We start from the raw sequence: 17,465 nt of genomic DNA, 5'->3' as shown, positions 1-17,465 counted from the left end.
ATGCGTCAGATGGAATGACGGGCACGCCGTGGATAGATAGATACCATTTGCTTTACGTCAAATGTATGCTTTATGAAAAAGCATGATGACATGATGATGACATGAAAGAAATTCCACCAAGAGCAAAGCAAAAACAAAACAATGGAACCGAATTGCAGTGTGAACGTAGCCCAAATGCTATTGTGAAGTCCATCAATAGACTTGATGGGCGGCATCTGATTGATGTTGATGAGAAGAAAGACAAAGCTGCTCCATGCTGAGTTTTAAAGTCCTTGTCAAGTGAAAACAAAAACATCGGGCCACTTAGTGTAGCGGACGCTTGATACCGACTAGCCTGCCCAAAAAAAGAATAAAAGAGGTGAAGAAAAAAATCTAGCTGTTCTCAAAGACTGTGCGAAGGCGCTGAAAGCACGCCCCACCCAACTGTCAATCAAATAGAATGACTACAAGTGGAAAAAAACTTGGACCTTTCACTGTGTGACTTATGGCCCTGAAAACGCAACTGCGTGAACCTTCAGGTGGCTGCGACACGCATAGCTGCTGCTTTCCAGAGACTTGGCCGCATCATGTCAAAGTTATCAAAGGACGAGGCTCAATTTAAAAATAGGAATCCAACGCTAAAACAAAACAAGGACCAGCATGGCCAAGAGCAAGCGCAACAACAAGTACAATGGCTCATTGGAGTGCGAGTCAAAACCCAAAGAGGGGTTTCTCTTGGATGAGGCGGCGCAGCCACACGGACGCAAAGCCAAAGTGGCCGCTCAAAGCTCACCTCTCCCTTTTGCTTCTGCACGGACAGGAAGGAAAGGAAGCAAGGGAGGGTGTGAAAACAAACGCAACACAGCCAACAATGGTCACAACACAGCATCAGCTTTGCCTTTGGAGGGCATCAAGTGGCCCTTTTGGAGTCAGCAATGTAACGAGAGGACCTTCAACTTTTCTGGCCATTCCAACTGCGTGTGCATGTGCGTGTGGGCCTTGTTTGGGCTGACCTCTCCTTCTCGCTTCTGGATGTCGTCTGCTTTGTCGCCTGCGTACGCTGACTGCAGACGGATGGCATCTTCTTGAAGCTGACGCACCTGAAACGCCCGACACGTTTCCTTACCGCCATTGCAAAATGTTGGCGCCGCTACCAAACAACTTGCTTTGGGGGTGAAGGGGGTCAGACGACATGAATTCAGTTCACAAGAACAAGTGCTAAAGTGCCACCTGCGTGCCGAGCGCCTGGATGTCGTGTTGGAAGGTGGTGTGCATCCTCTGCAGTGTCTCCACTGTGTTCTGGTCGCGGCCCAGCTCCTCGGGCAGCTTCTTGTGCTTGTCAAGCACGCGGGCCAGGATTTCCTTGGCGTCGTGGTAGAACTTGTGCAGCTCGAAGGAGGCAGCCAGGATCTGCGTGCGCGTGTCAATCAGCTCCAGTAGGTCAGCCCAGGCCTCGTTTAGGCCGTCCTTCCACTCTGCCACCGTGGCCGCATCGCCATGCCCTGCGTTGATCAGCTCATCTGCCAGACGGTTTACACCGTCTACGCGCTCCTGCCCGATGTTGCCCGTGTCCCGAGCAAACTCGCGGAAGCGCTCCTGCAGCATCTGGGAGAAAAACACAAGTCGGTGCAAGTGGCCAAGATTCGGAGGGACACAGAGGCTCCGTGGCTCTCTCCCTCCTGGTCTTGGCGCGCCAAGTGTGCCTGGTTGGCTAGGTGACTCTGCGGTTCGACTCACGGTGACGTGTTCGTAGTCCTGGCCCAGCTCGTGTGAGCCGGCCACCACCTCCCTCTCGGCGATCCACTGCTCCAAGTCGTCTACTTCGCGGTTAAGCTGGAAGAGGCGGAAGCGCTCGTCCAGCTTGCCTCGGCGCTCCTCCGACAGGTCTTTGAGGCCGGCGTATAGCTTGTCCACCTGCGACTGGCGCATGCCAATGCGCTCGCTGTGGCGCCGCTCGGTCAGCTTAGGGCGTGCTTTTGCGCGAGCCAAACAGCTGGGCGGGCAGGCGCCTTACCTGTCAGGGTGTTCGGCGGCCACCAAGCCTCGGCTGGTTGCTGACAGCTGGTGGACGGTGTCGGCGTAATCCTCCACCGCCTGCTCCAGGATCTGATGCTTCTTCAACATGGCCACCGAACTCTGCTCGTCCTGAAAACCACCTCAACTGGTCTTGACTTGCACAAAGCGGTCTTAGCATTAGCATGTGGCTAAGCGGTGCGGGGAGCCCACCTTGGCCTTCTCCTCGGACATCATGTAGAGTTCCTGCTCGCTCATCCAGGCTTCGGCCTCAGCAGCGTCAAAATAGTACTGCTGCGCCTCGTGGGCCTCGCTGAGGCGAGCGTGGCGCTTCTCCGTCTCCTGGCGAATCTGCTCCCACAGCGAGCGCAGCTCGGCCAGACGCCGGCGGAGAAGCTCGGTTGTGGGCCTCTCCTGCCGCAAGATGTGCTGGCTGCGCTCAAAGATGTCATCGTAGCGCGGTTGGTGGCCCCGGATCTCCTTCTGCAGGGTCTAAGGGGGGGTGAAAGGATACTCTGGTTCCCTCCGTTCGAAAGAAAATAAGATCAGACCGGACGGGATTCCTACCTGGTTCTTCTTGATCAGGAGCTGCACCGTCTGGAGGTTGTGGCCGTGGTCTGTGGACGTGGCCAGAGCCATCCTCTCCTCCACCCAAAGCTACCAAAGAAGGGCGAGAAGGATGAGGATGACAAGAAGAGGACGAAAAGGAGAACGTGGAGGAGGACGGGAGGAGGACCGTAGTGGTGGGAAGTCGATGAAGGAGGCGAAAGAAGATGCGTGACAAAAGGAAGACAAAAGAATGAGAGGAGGGTAAGCAGGAGGGAGGGTGAGGACGAGGCAGAGGAGAAGGCAGGGACACAAAGGTTGAAGGGAAAGTGTGGCGTACGATCTCGTCCTCCACGTCGCGGTTAAACTGGTGGATCTCGCGGGAGGCCATCAGGTTGTCGCGCCGGCTCTGGAGCGGTGCCCGGAGTGTGCCCAACTTGCTCTCTACGCTCCTGCGCTGGCTGTCCACCTCCTCCGAGCCTTTGCCCTCGCGACTCAGCGCCTGCGACTGGCTCTGCAGCTCGTCCACCTCCTTCTGGCGCACCTCCACCTGGCTCTCCAGCATCTGCCGAGGGAGGCCTGCAGTCAGCCCCTGGGCATGTGACGCTGCCTTCCACGAACGGCCGCCCGCCCGCCCACCTGCTGCTTCTTGAGCATGATGTTGACGGAGGTGAGGTCTTTGCCGTAGTCGTCCGACTGCAGCTGCGCGTCCAAGCCGGCCAGCCATTCGTCGAGGTCGGCGCAGCTCTGCGCAAACAACTCAGCCTTGTTGGCATCAAACAGGCACTCGGCTTTGATCTGCGTGCTGGACTCCAGCTCCTCCCACATCTTCTTCAGCCCGGCCAGCTTCTCGTGCACCATGGCTTCAGTCTCGGGCTTCTCCGCCATCAATGCCTCGCCGTCCTGCCGCCGCACGTTGGTGGGAGCAAGTCGGAATGGGGAAAATGGGAAAAAAGCTTTTCGTCAAAGCACCGCCAGAAGGCCGGCAAGTTTGCGTTGGCTAAATGACCTGACCTTCTGGATCTTGTCCAGCCATTCCTTGTTGGACTGCAGCTCGGCCATGAAGGCTTGGTGCTTGAGCCACTTGCTGTGCAGGTTGCGTGCCTCATCGTATGTCATGTCTTGAGCCGTCAGCATCTTCTCGTTGATCCACAGGCTCAGCTGAGTGCAGTGCGCCCACGTTAGCCGAGCAGAAAAAAGAAAAAAGAAGCACAAGAATGTCCGCACGCTTGGACTGGCTCACCTCCTGACAGTCCTGCAGGAACTTCTGCAGGTCCCGGTTGTCCTTCAGCCTCATGAGGAGATCGCTGGCCGCCGCTCGGTTCTTCTTGTGCCTGACACAAACAAAGATTCAGCTGCCAGGACCCTCATTGGAATGGCTTCATCTCAATCAAGCACGCAGGGAGGGTGTGTCGGACCTTTGGTGGATGGAGTCCACCTTGTCCTGGATGCGCTCGGTATTGATGTTGCCGTCAGCAACCAGCCGTCGTCCCGTGTCCACCACACTGCTGAGCTTCTCCTCGTTGGCGTCCATGGTGGTCATGAAGTCCTCCTGCTTCTTGATGGCCGCCTCAGCGCCCTCCAGCGTGGTGGGCATCTCCGTGTGGGCCAGCACGTACTCCTGCCGCAGGCACACAGATGTGAGGGACACGAAAGCAAGCAGAGAGCCAAAGCATCCGGCCAAGGCACACTTGCGCTCAAACATGCCGGGGCGCTTTGTTTGCAGACGCCTGACCATATTTTGTGAAGACAAAGTCTTCTGGTAGTCAGCCAAAATATTGCCGCCCAAGTGCGTTTTGGAGATGGCGGCATCCACCAAGTGAGCGCTTAGTGTCTGCGTCTTGCCTGGTTGTTGAGGAAGGCCTCAGCCTGCTTGGTGTCCCTGAGGAAGAGCTGGTAGGAGTGCGACTGGGAGAGGAGGTTGCGTCGGTTCTCCCACATCTTGTGCAGCTCGTTCCAGCCCGTGTCCAGCGCCTGCAGCCGCTGGCGCAGGAACATGTATTGCGCATCCGTCTGGCCCCGCGTCACCATCTCGCCCATGTCGCGCATCTTCTGGTAGTCCTCCTCGTAGTTGCGGATCTCGTTCTTGATGGCCTCGTGTTGGCCCAACAGCTTCTCGGCCTCGGCCAGCGTGTTGGGCATGTCCTCGGATGCGATAGTCGTCTGCGTGCGCGACAGCCATGACTGGAAGTCGTCCAGCTCGCGCAGGAACTGCTGCAGCTTGCTGGCCTCGCCCAGCGACTCCTCACGGTTCTTCATGGTGCCCTGAGAACACATGCCCGCGTCAAACCTTACAATTTCGCCTTGAGCCTCGTCACGGCCATGTAGCCTGAATTCAGAGACCGACTTGGCAGTGAGTGTGTGACACAGCCACCTTAGAGCGCCTCGTCGTGTGCACGTTTTTTAGTCATTACAATTTGGCACAGTAGGTACTAAGCCTGTTCTCCGCAGAGTGTCAGATGTAAGACATCCTTTTTTTCCATTTTACAAGGACTTGAAAACTGTGACTGAAACGTTTGTGATTTGATGGCCAAGGCAGAAAGAAGCAAAGACGTTAGGCAGGGCACCTTCATCTCCTCCCACACGCCGGTGATCTCGTCCAAGCGGCCTTTGATGGCCTGAGATTGTTCCGGGTGTTCTGAGGACAAGCGTTCTGCTTCCTTGCCCAGGTCGCCCAGCTTGTCCTCAATGGCGGCCAGGTCTCGCTCCATGCCCGTCAGCTTCCTCTGCAGCGCCATGACGCCCGCCAGGTCGTTGCCCAGCTCCTGGGTGGACTCGATCACCTCGGGAGAGGTCACAAGCACACATTAACTGCAAAGCGTTTCCCACCCAGACCCGGAAAAAACGCTTTCACTGCAAGTTGAATCTCCTGACGGAAATCTTGGAGTTGGGATGGTTTGAAATGCATGGCCAAGAAATGTGGAAGGAAAAGCTAAATGTGACAAGTCTCTTCATGTGGAGGAAACATGATCAATCGTTGGCAAAATGAGCTGAAGGGTTTTCTGTAAAGGTGTGAAAATGCAGCAGGGCAAGATGGCAACTATCTGCTCTTTTGGGAAGTGGCAATGCGGCGGCTACCTTGGTCTTCTCTTTGATCCAGGATTTGGTCTCGTTGCACTCCAGGTGGTAGTTCTGCACTCCCAGTGCCGAGCTCAGACTCTCCTTCTTCTGGTCCACCAAATCCCGGAACTGACTCCACCTGGCCCAAACGTTGCCTGGCTCTTGAACGAGCTCAGCGCCACGTGGCCTATTGTGGCCTTTGACGGCCGACTCACCTGGTGTTGAGTTTGTCCTGCTGGGCCTTGATTTCCTTCTCACCAGGATGTTCGCTGTGGATCAGCTGTCTGGCAACCTGGTTGACAACAGCAACCCGCGAGGCCTGATTGTTCATCTCGGGGTCCAAACTCTCAAACCTGCGTACACAGGGAGCGGATATCGCAGTATTTAGTCTTGATTTAAAATGGCCCCAAGGTTCTACGATGAAAAATGGAGAGCCTAGAAACATAGAGCCACAAGTCGGGCGTTGGCTTTACCGGTGCTGGACCACTTCCAGGTCCTCCAGCTTGTCTGGGATGTCGGTGCCGTTGAGCCACTGCTCCTTCTCGTCGACCCACAGCTCACAGGCGCTGGCCTCGCTCAGCATCTTGTAGAGGGCCAGCGCGTCCTGCAGCGCCTGCTTGCGGAGGCGTGCCAGCTCCACCACCTCCTTGTAACGCTCCTCGATGCCCGCCAGACGGCTCTGCACCTGCCGTAAGCCACCTCCGGTCACGCTCGGCGCTGTCAGACCCCGGAGCCGGGAGCTCACCTCCCCAGAGTCCGCCTTCTCGGGCGGCAGCGCACGCGACTGCTCGTGCAGGGCGTCGATGACAGGCCGGTAGCTGGCGATCTCCTCGGCCACGTCCTTGTGCTTCTTCACCAGCGCCTGCGTGGAGAACTCATCGTGGCCCACATCCACGCTAGACACAATGCGCAGTGCGTCCAGCATCCACGTGTCCACGTCGTCGGCGTCCGCCTGCAAAAACAAACCAATGCAACTCAACTCAAGCCCAAAAAGTTTTTTTGCCTCGCTACCGAGACGCATGGGTACGACTTCAAAATCTGCGATCCGGTCAAAGTGCAAAAAGCGAAGGGCGGCATAGCGTGGCTATGTGGAACGCCTCACTTGGAACTGGTGCTGGTTGCAGGCCTCCTGCAGTCGAGACTTGCGGACGGCCGAGAGCTGCTCCAGCGCCGCCCACTGGTCCTGCCATGCGCACGCCACCAAAACAATAATAAAAAAAAAAAATCAAGCCATCATGTCATGTCATGTTATGTCGTGTCATTTATCATCTACCCGGATGTCCTGGATGCGTTCTTGAATCTTGTCGGCGCCGAAGTGCTTATCGGCCACCAGCTGCTCCCCTTGCTTGATGGTCTGCTGCAAGTGGGTGGCACGTCCGCTCATCTCGTCCTCCAAGGCCTTGTGCTGACTCAGCAGCCGCAGGGCACCTGTCAGGTCCTTGCCGCAGTCCTCCGAGGGGAGGATCTGTTCCTTCTCGCGAATCCAGCCCTCCTGCCGCACGCACACCACCGCAAACAACGTGGCGTGATTGTCACAGAAAGGGCCCGCCAACGCAATACCCGGTGCGGGAGGTCGGCAAGCACTCGACAATTACAAACTCTTTGCGGGCACTCAAACAAAAGTACTCCTGGGTGTGAAAATGTTGAAGGTGGTGGGCAGGCACCCAACAGCGTATGAAAAGGATTTGCAGAGCGACAAACCTCTTCGGCCATTTCCCAGAAGAACTTCCAGAGGCGGCGCGACTCTTCCAGGCGCGCTCGCCGCTCAGCCGCAAGCTGGCTGAGTTCCTGGTAGCAGAATTCCATGTGGGCCACGCGCTCCCTGATGACCTGAGGGTCGCAAGGTTTGTACCCTGACAAAGACAAAGAGAAGAGTGGGTCTGAGGCTCGTGCAAGCCTGGGAACTAAGCTCGGTCTCACCGTCGGAGTCGCCGGCAAACTTCTGCGCGTTGGCGTTGACATTGCGGACGCGGTCGGCCTGGATCCCAATGTCGGCCTCCACCAAGGCGTGCTTCTGCAGCAGGTCCTCCACACCCAGGAGGTGTTTGCCGTAATCCTGAGACAGCAGCAGCATCTGTGCCCAAATGACCAAAAGCAAGATTCAGCCCCAGCGGCGACTGCAAGTGACCCGACGTGCAGGCATCCATTTTGTCCACTTGGGGTCAAGGTGCGGATGGGGACAAAAGGCACGCATCCTCCGCCAACGTATGAGAAGGTGGCCTCGGCCCAATACAAGGTGACGGCACCTTCATCTCGTCCATCCAGTCCATGATATGGAGCATCTCCTGGAAGACCCTCTGCATGCCCAGCGTTTGCTCCAGCCTCAGCCGGCGCGCCTTCAGGAGCTCCAGCAGGTACTCCCACAGGCGGATCACGTTGTCCTTCCTGGCCGCAATGCGCTTGATGTCGTGGTAGCGCTCTGTCTCCAGCTCCCGGGCCACCGACACCACCGCCTGGAGCACAAAACGAGGCCTTGAATGAAGTCTCTTCCAGCCAAAATCAAAAAGCTTCCGCTTCGATTCACCACCTTTAAATGAGAAACATTTGCCAAAAATAAAATGTTACACGAAAGGTTTTCATGACAGTACAAGGGAAAAAAGTCGCCATCTGACAATATTGTGGGGGGAGAACCAGGTGAGACTCGAGCACCTGAACGCGCTCCTCGTAGGCGGCGATGTCTGTCTCGATGGCCTCGTGCTTTTTGGTGGCCGCTTCCACTGCCTGGAGATCGAAGCCAAAGTTGTCCTGTGGGAACAGACATGCACGTACACTCAAAACGGGCGCACTGCAATCGCTGAATGGTGGCGGCGGCACGGCGGCGGCCGTCACCTGCGAGACCAGCCGCTGGTTTTCGCTCAGCCACGTCTCCCGCATGGCCGCCTTGCGGTCAAAGCGGCGCGCCAGCTGCTCCAGTTTCTCCTGGCGAATCAGCTCCGTCCTCAGCGCCAACTCGCGCTCGTGCTCCGCCTTCTCCAGACGTTCCCACGCCTATAGCAAACGGCGTGTCATTCGGTCACACCATGCGCATGTCATGTCACTCCACCACGTCCGGGTGGGCGTTGCTACCTTGTTGATGTCCGAGATGAGTTTTCCCTCACGAGGCGTGTACACCTTCTGGTTGTTGGCCCTCATCTTGCTCTGGATGGTGAACAGAAGAACCTCTAGGTTGCCCTTCTCCGTGAACCTACACACACGCGCACGCACGCACGCACGCACGCACGCACGCACACACGACTTTATGATCAGGATTCAGTTAAAATGTGCAGCACATAAGTTGAAGGAATTACTTTAGTAATTAATTGAATAACTAGTCATTAAAAAACAAACAAACCATTCTTTATTATTACGAGTAAATGTATCGCCGTCAAAAGTCTAAATACAACTGAGATGTACTATGCTCAAAAAGTGACTTTCCACAGTGTACTAGGGATGTCACGATACCAGAATTTCAGGAGTCTGTACCAATACCCGTAATTTTCCACATTTCTCGATACTAATTCGGTACCACGGTAAAAAACAACAAAACAACAGAATCCACTTACTTTTAAATTCACTACTCCATTTGCTATAGCCAAGAAGGCTTGCGCGCGCACCCTTAACAAGTGCGCAAATGTAATTTTGCATATTTGAGCCTTTGTCTGCGCACTTTGCCTATGTGTTTGACATTAAATACGTTTGGTAACCGTACCGCCCCAGCTGACTCGTGCCGAAATGACGGCACGTAGGCATATTCGGGTTAACGTATTTATAACGTAACGTGGCACAACAGTGATAGTAAATGGACAAATCTATAATTGCTCTAGTTGCATCTGCCTCGAATGCAAAATATTTCCACACACCACTCTTTGAGCGACCTGGCTTCTCAACAAGCGTGGTGGACTTTCACTCCCACTTGCTGAAGCCACATTGTTATGAAAGAACGAATGTTTTCTTCTTCTTCAGCGCCGCCGACTGCTGCTCCGTGCTGCTCGCATGCGTATACTGCCCCCTTCAGTTCTGGCAAGAATCGACACAGCTCGCCGAGTTAAAAGTTAAATATTTGGTACCACAAAAAGCAGGTATCGACGCATTTTTTGCGTGTTGGTACCGAATTGCTCCTGAAAGTATCGGTTCTTGTGACAAAACTACAGTGTACGGTCGATTTGTATTTAATTCAGAGATTCTTTTGTGTACCACTAGAGGGAACGTCCATATCACGTTAAAACTGATTGGCGTGATATGGAGTAAGCAGTCGGAGCTACGACACAGGGAAGGTTTAACGCCATTGATATGAGTAAGAAACAACCGAAAGGTCTTTGCTCATTGAAATCTGATGTAGTTAAAGAGCGAGTGTATCATGAGTACACAAACGCAAACACTCGTTAAAACGGATAAGAATGTGAAACATTGTTGTGCTGTGATGCATGGCGTACGCACTTTGGAGGCTTCTCCACTGTCCTGTAGGTGTTGAAGGCCTGCAGCTGCTGCTGGACACCCACCAGCGAGTTGGCAAACTTCCTGTTGTTGAGGATGATGATGGTCTGCTCTATCCACTCCAGGAGCTCCGACGCCAAACACTCGTACTTGTCTACCATCCTCTCTGTCTCAATGGCGTTGTCCAGAACCTGCGCGCAAAACGCGACACGGTGCAGATGCTTTTTTCTTTCTTTCCTTTTTCCTGAAGTGCGCTTTGACCAACAGCTCTGCGCTCACCTTGCCGATGCGCTTGCCCTCCACCTTGAGTGCCTTCATCTTGGAGAAGTAGTGGTAGTACGTGACCACGTAAGTGATGATGGACTTCTCGTCGGGGTGGTCCACACTAATGTCTGCCAGCAGAGGGCGAGAGCCAAAAGTCAGTGGTGGCATCTCCATGGCGTGACACGGCGTCGTCTCGCGCAAGCTGACAGCAATGCCATCGCAACTAGCGTTAGCCCAGTGGTTCCCAAACTTTTGCAGGCTGGCGCCCCCTTTGGCTCCCCAGTGAATTCCTAGCGCCCCCCCCCCCCCCCAAGGCACATATGGAAACAAACACCTCTTTCTTGATATTTGGTTTGCTGCAATTTGAAAAGAGAAAGGTTAAACACAAATGTGTATTTCACAAATAAAACCCAATTTAGTATTTAGTAAACCAATTTATTTTTTAGCAGTTTTAACTGTTTCAGCAACATAGAATCGTAAATAAACATTCCACCAGTAACCTTCATTGTCTCACACGTAATATTAATGGGATGGATGTGCTTGGTGCAGGGACATAAGCTTCTCAACATCAGGCTGGAACTCACTAAGAAGAAGTCGTAGATCCCCGCGGTCAGTAATTTTCAGTCGGTTTCTTTGCTTGGAAAGAAGCAAGGTGACTGCATGATGTTGACCGCCAGAATGCGGTTTTTATTATAAGATAAAATTCTGAACATTACATGCTTGAAATTACAAACCTGAGCTTTTGCTTTTGTAGTCTATGCTGTCGGATCTGACTGGGCCAGAGCGGCGTGTTGTGTACAAATCGACTGCCGCCCCCCTACCGCCCCCCTACCGCCCCTTTCTTCCTCACCGCCCCCCCAGATCTTTCCACCGCCCCCAGGGGGGCGGTACCGCCCACTTTGGGAACCACTGCGTTAGCCTAATGCTAACCACCAAGTATTTGCAGGCAAATTAGAGCAAGGGCAGAGGGGGCGCGGAGAACCTTCGGGGTCCAGCAGCTTGGTGAGGCCCAGGTGCTGCTCGGCCAGGTTAAAGGCGTTCTGCAGGTTGTGGTGCGCGTTGGACTTCTTCAGCTTGTCAAAGTCGATCAGGTCCGGTCTGACAGGGGACACAAATTTGACAAGTGTTTCGTCCGCTCGCATTTCCACAAAGGAGCTCCACCAAGCTCACGTGTTGCGTGACAACTGGACTGCGACTCTCCCTTTGGTGACAGGACTGACTTCTCTTTGGAAGACAATGGCGTGTTGCAAGATAGTCACCTGTGTTTGTGGATGATGGCATTGAAGGCCATCCCATCCCTCCAGCTGGTGGAGAAGTTGTGGATGTTGACGTTTGGGTACCTGCGACACACGCACACACGCTGATTGAGCACTGGGATGGCCGCTGTCCCGTCACGTTATGCCACCGCTCACCCGGCCGTCTTCATCTGGCACCAGAGCAGCAGAGCATCTTTGGCCGACTTCTTCTCTTTGTTGTCCTCTGTCTCCACGCTGATGTCTTGGATCTGCAAACATTTGAAAGAAGGGAAAATGATTAGAAAGTGCTCATGATCCTGGAGTCAACATTTCCCACAGGAAGAAAGTGCAGCTTTTGTCTCACAAGCGTTCTGGAGGCAGCAGAGGCATTAACGAGCACGTTAGTGGGCGCAGGCTACCTGGAATCGCAAGATGATGGTCCAGATGAGGCCCAGCGTTAGGCGGTGGTTGCCGTCCACAATGTCGTGCGAGCCCATATTCTCCAGGTGGACGCGCTGCTCCTTGAGGAACTGCAGGGCCTTGTCCACGTTCTCCAGGCAGTGGATCCTCATGCGGCCTTTGGTGGGCTTGGGCTGTGCGACAGCAAGCGGCACAACGTCAACCAATTCAGACCTTCGTCAGCAACTCATCCATTGGCGGGCGCTGCTGCCTTTATTCAAGATTCAAGAGTTTTTTATTCGCCATGTTTGAGCGTGCCAAACAAGGAATTTGACTTCGGTAAATCACACCCTCTGTTGTGATTTATTTATTGTTTGGAGACCAAATGTCCGCCTATCAACACTAAGTCTTCTCCCGTTTCTGCAGTCCTCCTTAAAGGCAGACTGACGATCATTTGGACTTTGGAAAACGGTCAGCAACATTGAGAACAACGTGAGACGACGACGGCTTGAGCAAAAGACGAATGGACGATTTCTGGCCGGTAATACTGCAAGTGACCAGGAGGGGGCGGAGGATTGTCAAGTATGCCTGTGACTGTTGTCATAGAGACATGCACACATTTACATTTCTCATACTCAAATTGTATCAGATGTGTGTGTGTGTGTGTGTGTGTGTGAGTGAGCGTGCATGCGTGCGTGCGTGCGTGTGTGATGGTGTGCATACCAGTCTCTCGCCGCTGAGGACCTCCAGCAGCTTGATGAGCATGCGGCCATCGCGGAGGTCCACGTAGAGGTCGGTGATGCGACAGGACACTCGAGAGAGGTGAGAGTTCACCCATTTGGTGAACGTCTTCTTCTGCACCGCCTCACGCTCGTCTGACCAAAAACAACAACAAAAGACTGTCACTCTGTAGTGAGCGCTCACATTGTTCCCTGGTGTGCGTGTGAGTGTGCGTGAGGGAGGGGCTTCCTGTGGGAGTTGAGGAAAATCCAGAAATACTCACACACACACACACACACACACACACACACACACACACACACACACACACACACACACACACACACACACACACACACACACACACACACACACACACACACACACACACGCACACACACGCACACGCACATTCAGCTTTATTATGGAATGTGGAAACTTGCTGGATGAAAGACAGCATCATTGAATATTCAGATGCAACTCCGTCTGCTCTGAGCTGTGTGTGTTTGTGTGTGCGTGTGTGTGTGTGCGTGCGTGTGTGTGAGAAAACAAAGATGGAAAAGCAAAGTGTGTGTGTGCGTGCGTTCAGAAGTTGTCAAGAGACATGACAAGCATTGTGTGGCTTTTCCGGCCAAACAAAGCTCCAAGAAAAAACAAGGGAGGCAGGAAAACAACAAACAAGTCACAAGGTCATCTTCACATGACTTTGCATTCATTTCTGACTGCCAAAAGATTGGCCCACGTTAAGCACAAGCCCAAGGCGCCGTGCAGCCAACGAAAGCTGTCTTGGCATGCACTCGCAGCACAACTCATAGTCAAAGGCTTGAATTTCTTTTCCTGCCCGACACACAGGAAGCAGCAGTAAGGCGACACACAGCAGGATTGATTGGGCACACACACTGACTTGGGACTCGACATTAACGCAGAAACACATTTAGCAGACATGAGGGGCGACGTTGGTCTCCATGGGGACAGAGAACAGAATGCAATCAATTGACTTCAGCATGCACAAAAACACACACCACAACACATACACATGCACACACTGACAGGAAGACAAATGCACTAGTGTACAGAAAGTCACATATACACACACACACACACACAATTGCAAGCACACGCGCTTTGTTGACTAAGATGGTTACGACGATGGACTCACACATACACCCGTGCACAATTACAGAAACAAACACGACTGCGCACGCACGCACGCACACACGCACACACACACGTCAATAAAGACACACGTATGTAGACATAGCTAGACAGACAAAAACGGACGGACAGACGACCAGCCGGGTGCAGCCAAATGGTCAGGAGGCATGCATTGGCTGGTCATCACTTTGCAAACACAAGCAATAATTGTGCCGCATCCTGAGACAGCACACGCATTCCTCCGCGTGGACACACACGCACGCATTTAGTGGCTGGACACATTTTTGCTATACTATTCATCACAGACTTTAATTCACCACTCTCAAATTGAATGACAACTGCTTCGATGATCGATAAAGCAAAGACCTCGTTGAAGGCAACTCGACTTGCGTGTCCTAAACCAAACCAGGAAGTGACTCAATCAACTTATGCTTGGGCATTTTCTGCTATTTCTGAATAGAGGAAAAGAAACAAAAAATCGCATTCCCCGATCGAAGAATTACAAATCAATTGATCTGATACTATTGGAAATTTGTCTGGTTTTGGGGCTACTTGGGAGCAATTGGTTTTTGGGGCTGGTCCTTGGTGTAACAAATTTGTGATGATTGAAAGTGTGCAAGTGTGGCTCAAGCCTTGGCATGCAGGTGTGTGTCAGTGACAAGGCCAGCACCCCACACCCCTAAAACCATTCAGCGTGTGTCCAACATCTGGAACCACTACGGCACCCGTCTCTTAAACAGAGGTTTCCAATTGGACACGAGCCAAGCGCACACACACACACACGCACACACACGCACACACACACACACACACACACACACACACACACACACACACACACACACACACACACACACACACACACACACACACACACACACACACACACACACACACACACACACACACACACACACACACACACACACTCATCATGCGGTCATGGAAAAACACACACTTGCAGCATTCCAACATTCCCGCTGTCTCAAGAGAGTCTCGGCCCGCTCCCGGCAATGACGGACACGTGCGTGTTGTGATCGCAACGACCGTCAAAGAGGGTCTCGCATAAAACAAGAGCTCGGTGACTCAATGTCATGGCAGAGAAAGGAAGTTAGTCACGTCGTGCGGAAGCGTTGGGCGAGACCCAAGCACTAAAATCTGAACGTGAGGCCAGGCCACTATTTGGCGCTTCATCGTTGCCGGCCGCATTTCAACTTTTGTCCCCCAAGTGGAAGTTGCGCAACAACATGCCGAGCAGCACTGAGCTCAAACACAAGCTGGTATCTACAAAAACATTCAAGTCAAGGCGCTTCTACCTTGACACACCATTTTACATTTGATTTAGTTTGTGCGTCCCTTTTGAAATTTAACGGAGATTCACTGACCGTTGACGCAATTTAAACAAGCAAAAGTTGTGTGCGTGCGTGTGACATTCCGGAATGTCGAGCACGCAAAGCTTCTTTTGAACATAGCGCCGCGGCGCTAACTAAGCGGGGTGTGCTTGTTATCGCGCAGCGGTGATGCACAAATAGGCGTCAATGAGGACGGACGGTCATTGTCAGAAAACGGAGGAGCCGGTGACAAGAGTGTTGTTGCTGCTTGCCCTGTCGCTGTGGCAACTAGAGGCCTCAGTCAGTCACGGTGTCAGGTTGTCAGTCAAGCAGCCTGACATCTGTGACATCACGAAAGAAGCAACCAATCCCTTTTGGGACACTCCTTGAATTATTCATTCGGGTTGGCGAGGCAGCAGCTGCCGCACAGGTACTCCGAAAAATGAACTCAACTTTTTCTGCCCGGAATTTTCTTACGACAAACCATTTTGAGGGTGCTTCTATGATGAAAAACTCACTTTTTAAAATACAGCACCCAAAAATCCAGTTCTGATGCGTCTTTACGCACTTCAGTTTTGGGTCTGCTGAACAAATCTTGGGACCTGGCATTAAGCCTTGAGGAATGCCACTCATCTTTGACTTGGTATTGTTTGTGACCATCAAACTGCAAAAAAAATAATACCGTTTCTTCCATGTATAATGCGCAAAATTTAACTAATTTATTGTCCTAAAATCTGGGGTGCGCATTATACATGGGTACAATTTTTTTCTTTTTTTTTGAAGAAAATCATGGTACAACAATTTTTGAAGAAAATCTTGTCACGGATGGTTCTTTGCAACGTCACTTTCCCCTCTTTTCATTTTAACCTAACTGATCGCGGTGGTGCCTTTCTGGGCAGTCGGAGAAATAAACGCCAACAAAAAAAATACATCCAGCCTAGTTAAGAAATCACCAGAAAGATCACCATGACAATTGTGAATAATAAATAAATAATTATTATATACATTATATATATTATTATTATAATAATAAATAATTGTGATAAATAACTGGAACATCACTCAAATATTGGTGATCCCGTTGAGAGTCTCACATATTTCTTCGCTATCGAGTTTGCTACTGCATGCGCAGTGATACTGACCGGCAGAATAACATCCGGTTGTTCCCAAAGATGATCTTTTTTCTGAAATAATTTTACGTTTACGGACTTAAGTAACCCGGCCGGGTCATACCAAAGACTATAAAAATGGGACCCATTGCCTCCCTGCTTGGCACTCAGCATTAAAGGTTGGAATTGGGGTGTTAGATCACCAAATGATTCCCGAGCGCGGCGCCGCTGCTGCTCACTGCTCCCCTCTCCCCCAGGGGATGGATCAAAATCACACGGGGATGGGTCAAATGCAGAGGACAAATTTCACCACACCCAGATGCGTGTGTGACGATCATTGGGACTTTAAAAAAAAAAAGGAAAAAAAAAAAAAAAAGTCAAAATTTGGGTGCGTATTATACATGGGTACAGGCTTTTTTCCAGCATCGACATGACATTTTTAGGGTGCGTATTATACATGGGGGCGCATTATACATGGAAAAAAACGGTAATAATAATACCGGATTGAGGAACGTGACATGCTGGCCCCACACACACACACACACACACACTCAATCACACTCACACACACTCTCACTCTCTCACACACAAACAGACACAGACACACACAATTAGTATTTTAAACATTGACTTTTTGCTGTTGGTCTAAGTGTGGCCTGGAAGCCCGGTGGACCCAATGCGCAGCCGGGAGCACGCTCGGTGGGCAATTTCTATCAAAGACCTCTTTCATGGTACAGAACGAGCGCGCGCTCGCACGGCGGTTTGAGGCAGACGGCGTGGCAGTCCTCCATCACCTCGTCCCAGTGTCACCTTGGAAGCGACAATGTTGCCGTTCTGCCGGTGATGTCACCATTGAAGGAGTTAAGCGGTGAGAACGAATGGCTGAAGCCTTGCTGACTGACGTGTTGTCCTGCTTTCGCCAAAGCTCATGTGAGAGCCACATGGCCAAACTTATCAATGGCGTCATTGAGAAAGTTCCTCATACAGAGGTTAGGCCCGGGCTAGGCATTTTGTTTTGTCGGCCAAACGCTTCTCCATCCCCGAGATCGTGTATGTGTATATATATATATATATATATATATATATATGTGTATATATATATATATATATATATATATATTCCATATATCGTTATATTCCACAGGTCCACATACATACATATATACATATATATACACATATATATATACATGTATATATAGTATATACATACATATACATACATATATATATACATATAT

General features: G+C 51.9%; 1 protein-coding gene across 4 annotated transcripts in view; it reads right to left on the bottom strand.

Annotated features, from left to right (window-relative positions):
- The window catches only part of sptbn1 (spectrin, beta, non-erythrocytic 1), a 44,097-nt gene that overhangs the window by 10,617 nt on the left and 16,015 nt on the right, over window positions 1–17,465 (bottom strand). For all 4 annotated transcript variants that reach the window (XM_037272044.1, XM_037272045.1, XM_037272042.1 and 1 more), the window contains 32 exons: window positions 12,633–12,784; window positions 11,930–12,103; window positions 11,688–11,779; window positions 11,535–11,615; window positions 11,258–11,373; window positions 10,291–10,403; window positions 10,015–10,202; window positions 8,665–8,782; window positions 8,428–8,586; window positions 8,248–8,343; window positions 7,845–8,051; window positions 7,519–7,672; window positions 7,300–7,451; window positions 6,872–7,090; window positions 6,701–6,781; window positions 6,344–6,550; window positions 6,072–6,283; window positions 5,814–5,951; window positions 5,617–5,737; window positions 5,106–5,321; window positions 4,384–4,803; window positions 3,957–4,159; window positions 3,782–3,872; window positions 3,553–3,699; window positions 3,178–3,441; window positions 2,879–3,103; window positions 2,560–2,649; window positions 2,206–2,484; window positions 1,994–2,124; window positions 1,717–1,921; window positions 1,210–1,584; window positions 993–1,079 (listed from right to left, as the gene is read on the bottom strand). In XM_037272044.1, the coding sequence (XP_037127939.1) occupies window positions 993–1,079; window positions 1,210–1,584; window positions 1,717–1,921; window positions 1,994–2,124; window positions 2,206–2,484; window positions 2,560–2,649; window positions 2,879–3,103; window positions 3,178–3,441; window positions 3,553–3,699; window positions 3,782–3,872; window positions 3,957–4,159; window positions 4,384–4,803; window positions 5,106–5,321; window positions 5,617–5,737; window positions 5,814–5,951; window positions 6,072–6,283; window positions 6,344–6,550; window positions 6,701–6,781; window positions 6,872–7,090; window positions 7,300–7,451; window positions 7,519–7,672; window positions 7,845–8,051; window positions 8,248–8,343; window positions 8,428–8,586; window positions 8,665–8,782; window positions 10,015–10,202; window positions 10,291–10,403; window positions 11,258–11,373; window positions 11,535–11,615; window positions 11,688–11,779; window positions 11,930–12,103; window positions 12,633–12,784 (5,513 nt within the window). The remainder of the gene's footprint in view (window positions 1–992; window positions 1,080–1,209; window positions 1,585–1,716; window positions 1,922–1,993; window positions 2,125–2,205; window positions 2,485–2,559; window positions 2,650–2,878; window positions 3,104–3,177; window positions 3,442–3,552; window positions 3,700–3,781; window positions 3,873–3,956; window positions 4,160–4,383; window positions 4,804–5,105; window positions 5,322–5,616; window positions 5,738–5,813; window positions 5,952–6,071; window positions 6,284–6,343; window positions 6,551–6,700; window positions 6,782–6,871; window positions 7,091–7,299; window positions 7,452–7,518; window positions 7,673–7,844; window positions 8,052–8,247; window positions 8,344–8,427; window positions 8,587–8,664; window positions 8,783–10,014; window positions 10,203–10,290; window positions 10,404–11,257; window positions 11,374–11,534; window positions 11,616–11,687; window positions 11,780–11,929; window positions 12,104–12,632; window positions 12,785–17,465) is intronic.

The sequence above is a fragment of the Syngnathus acus genome, chromosome 15, assembly GCF_901709675.1.
Source record: "Syngnathus acus chromosome 15, fSynAcu1.2, whole genome shotgun sequence".
NCBI lineage: Eukaryota > Metazoa > Chordata > Actinopteri > Syngnathiformes > Syngnathidae > Syngnathus > Syngnathus acus.
Note: the sequence above shows the minus strand (reverse complement) of the source record. Positions and strands in the feature narration are given on the sequence as shown.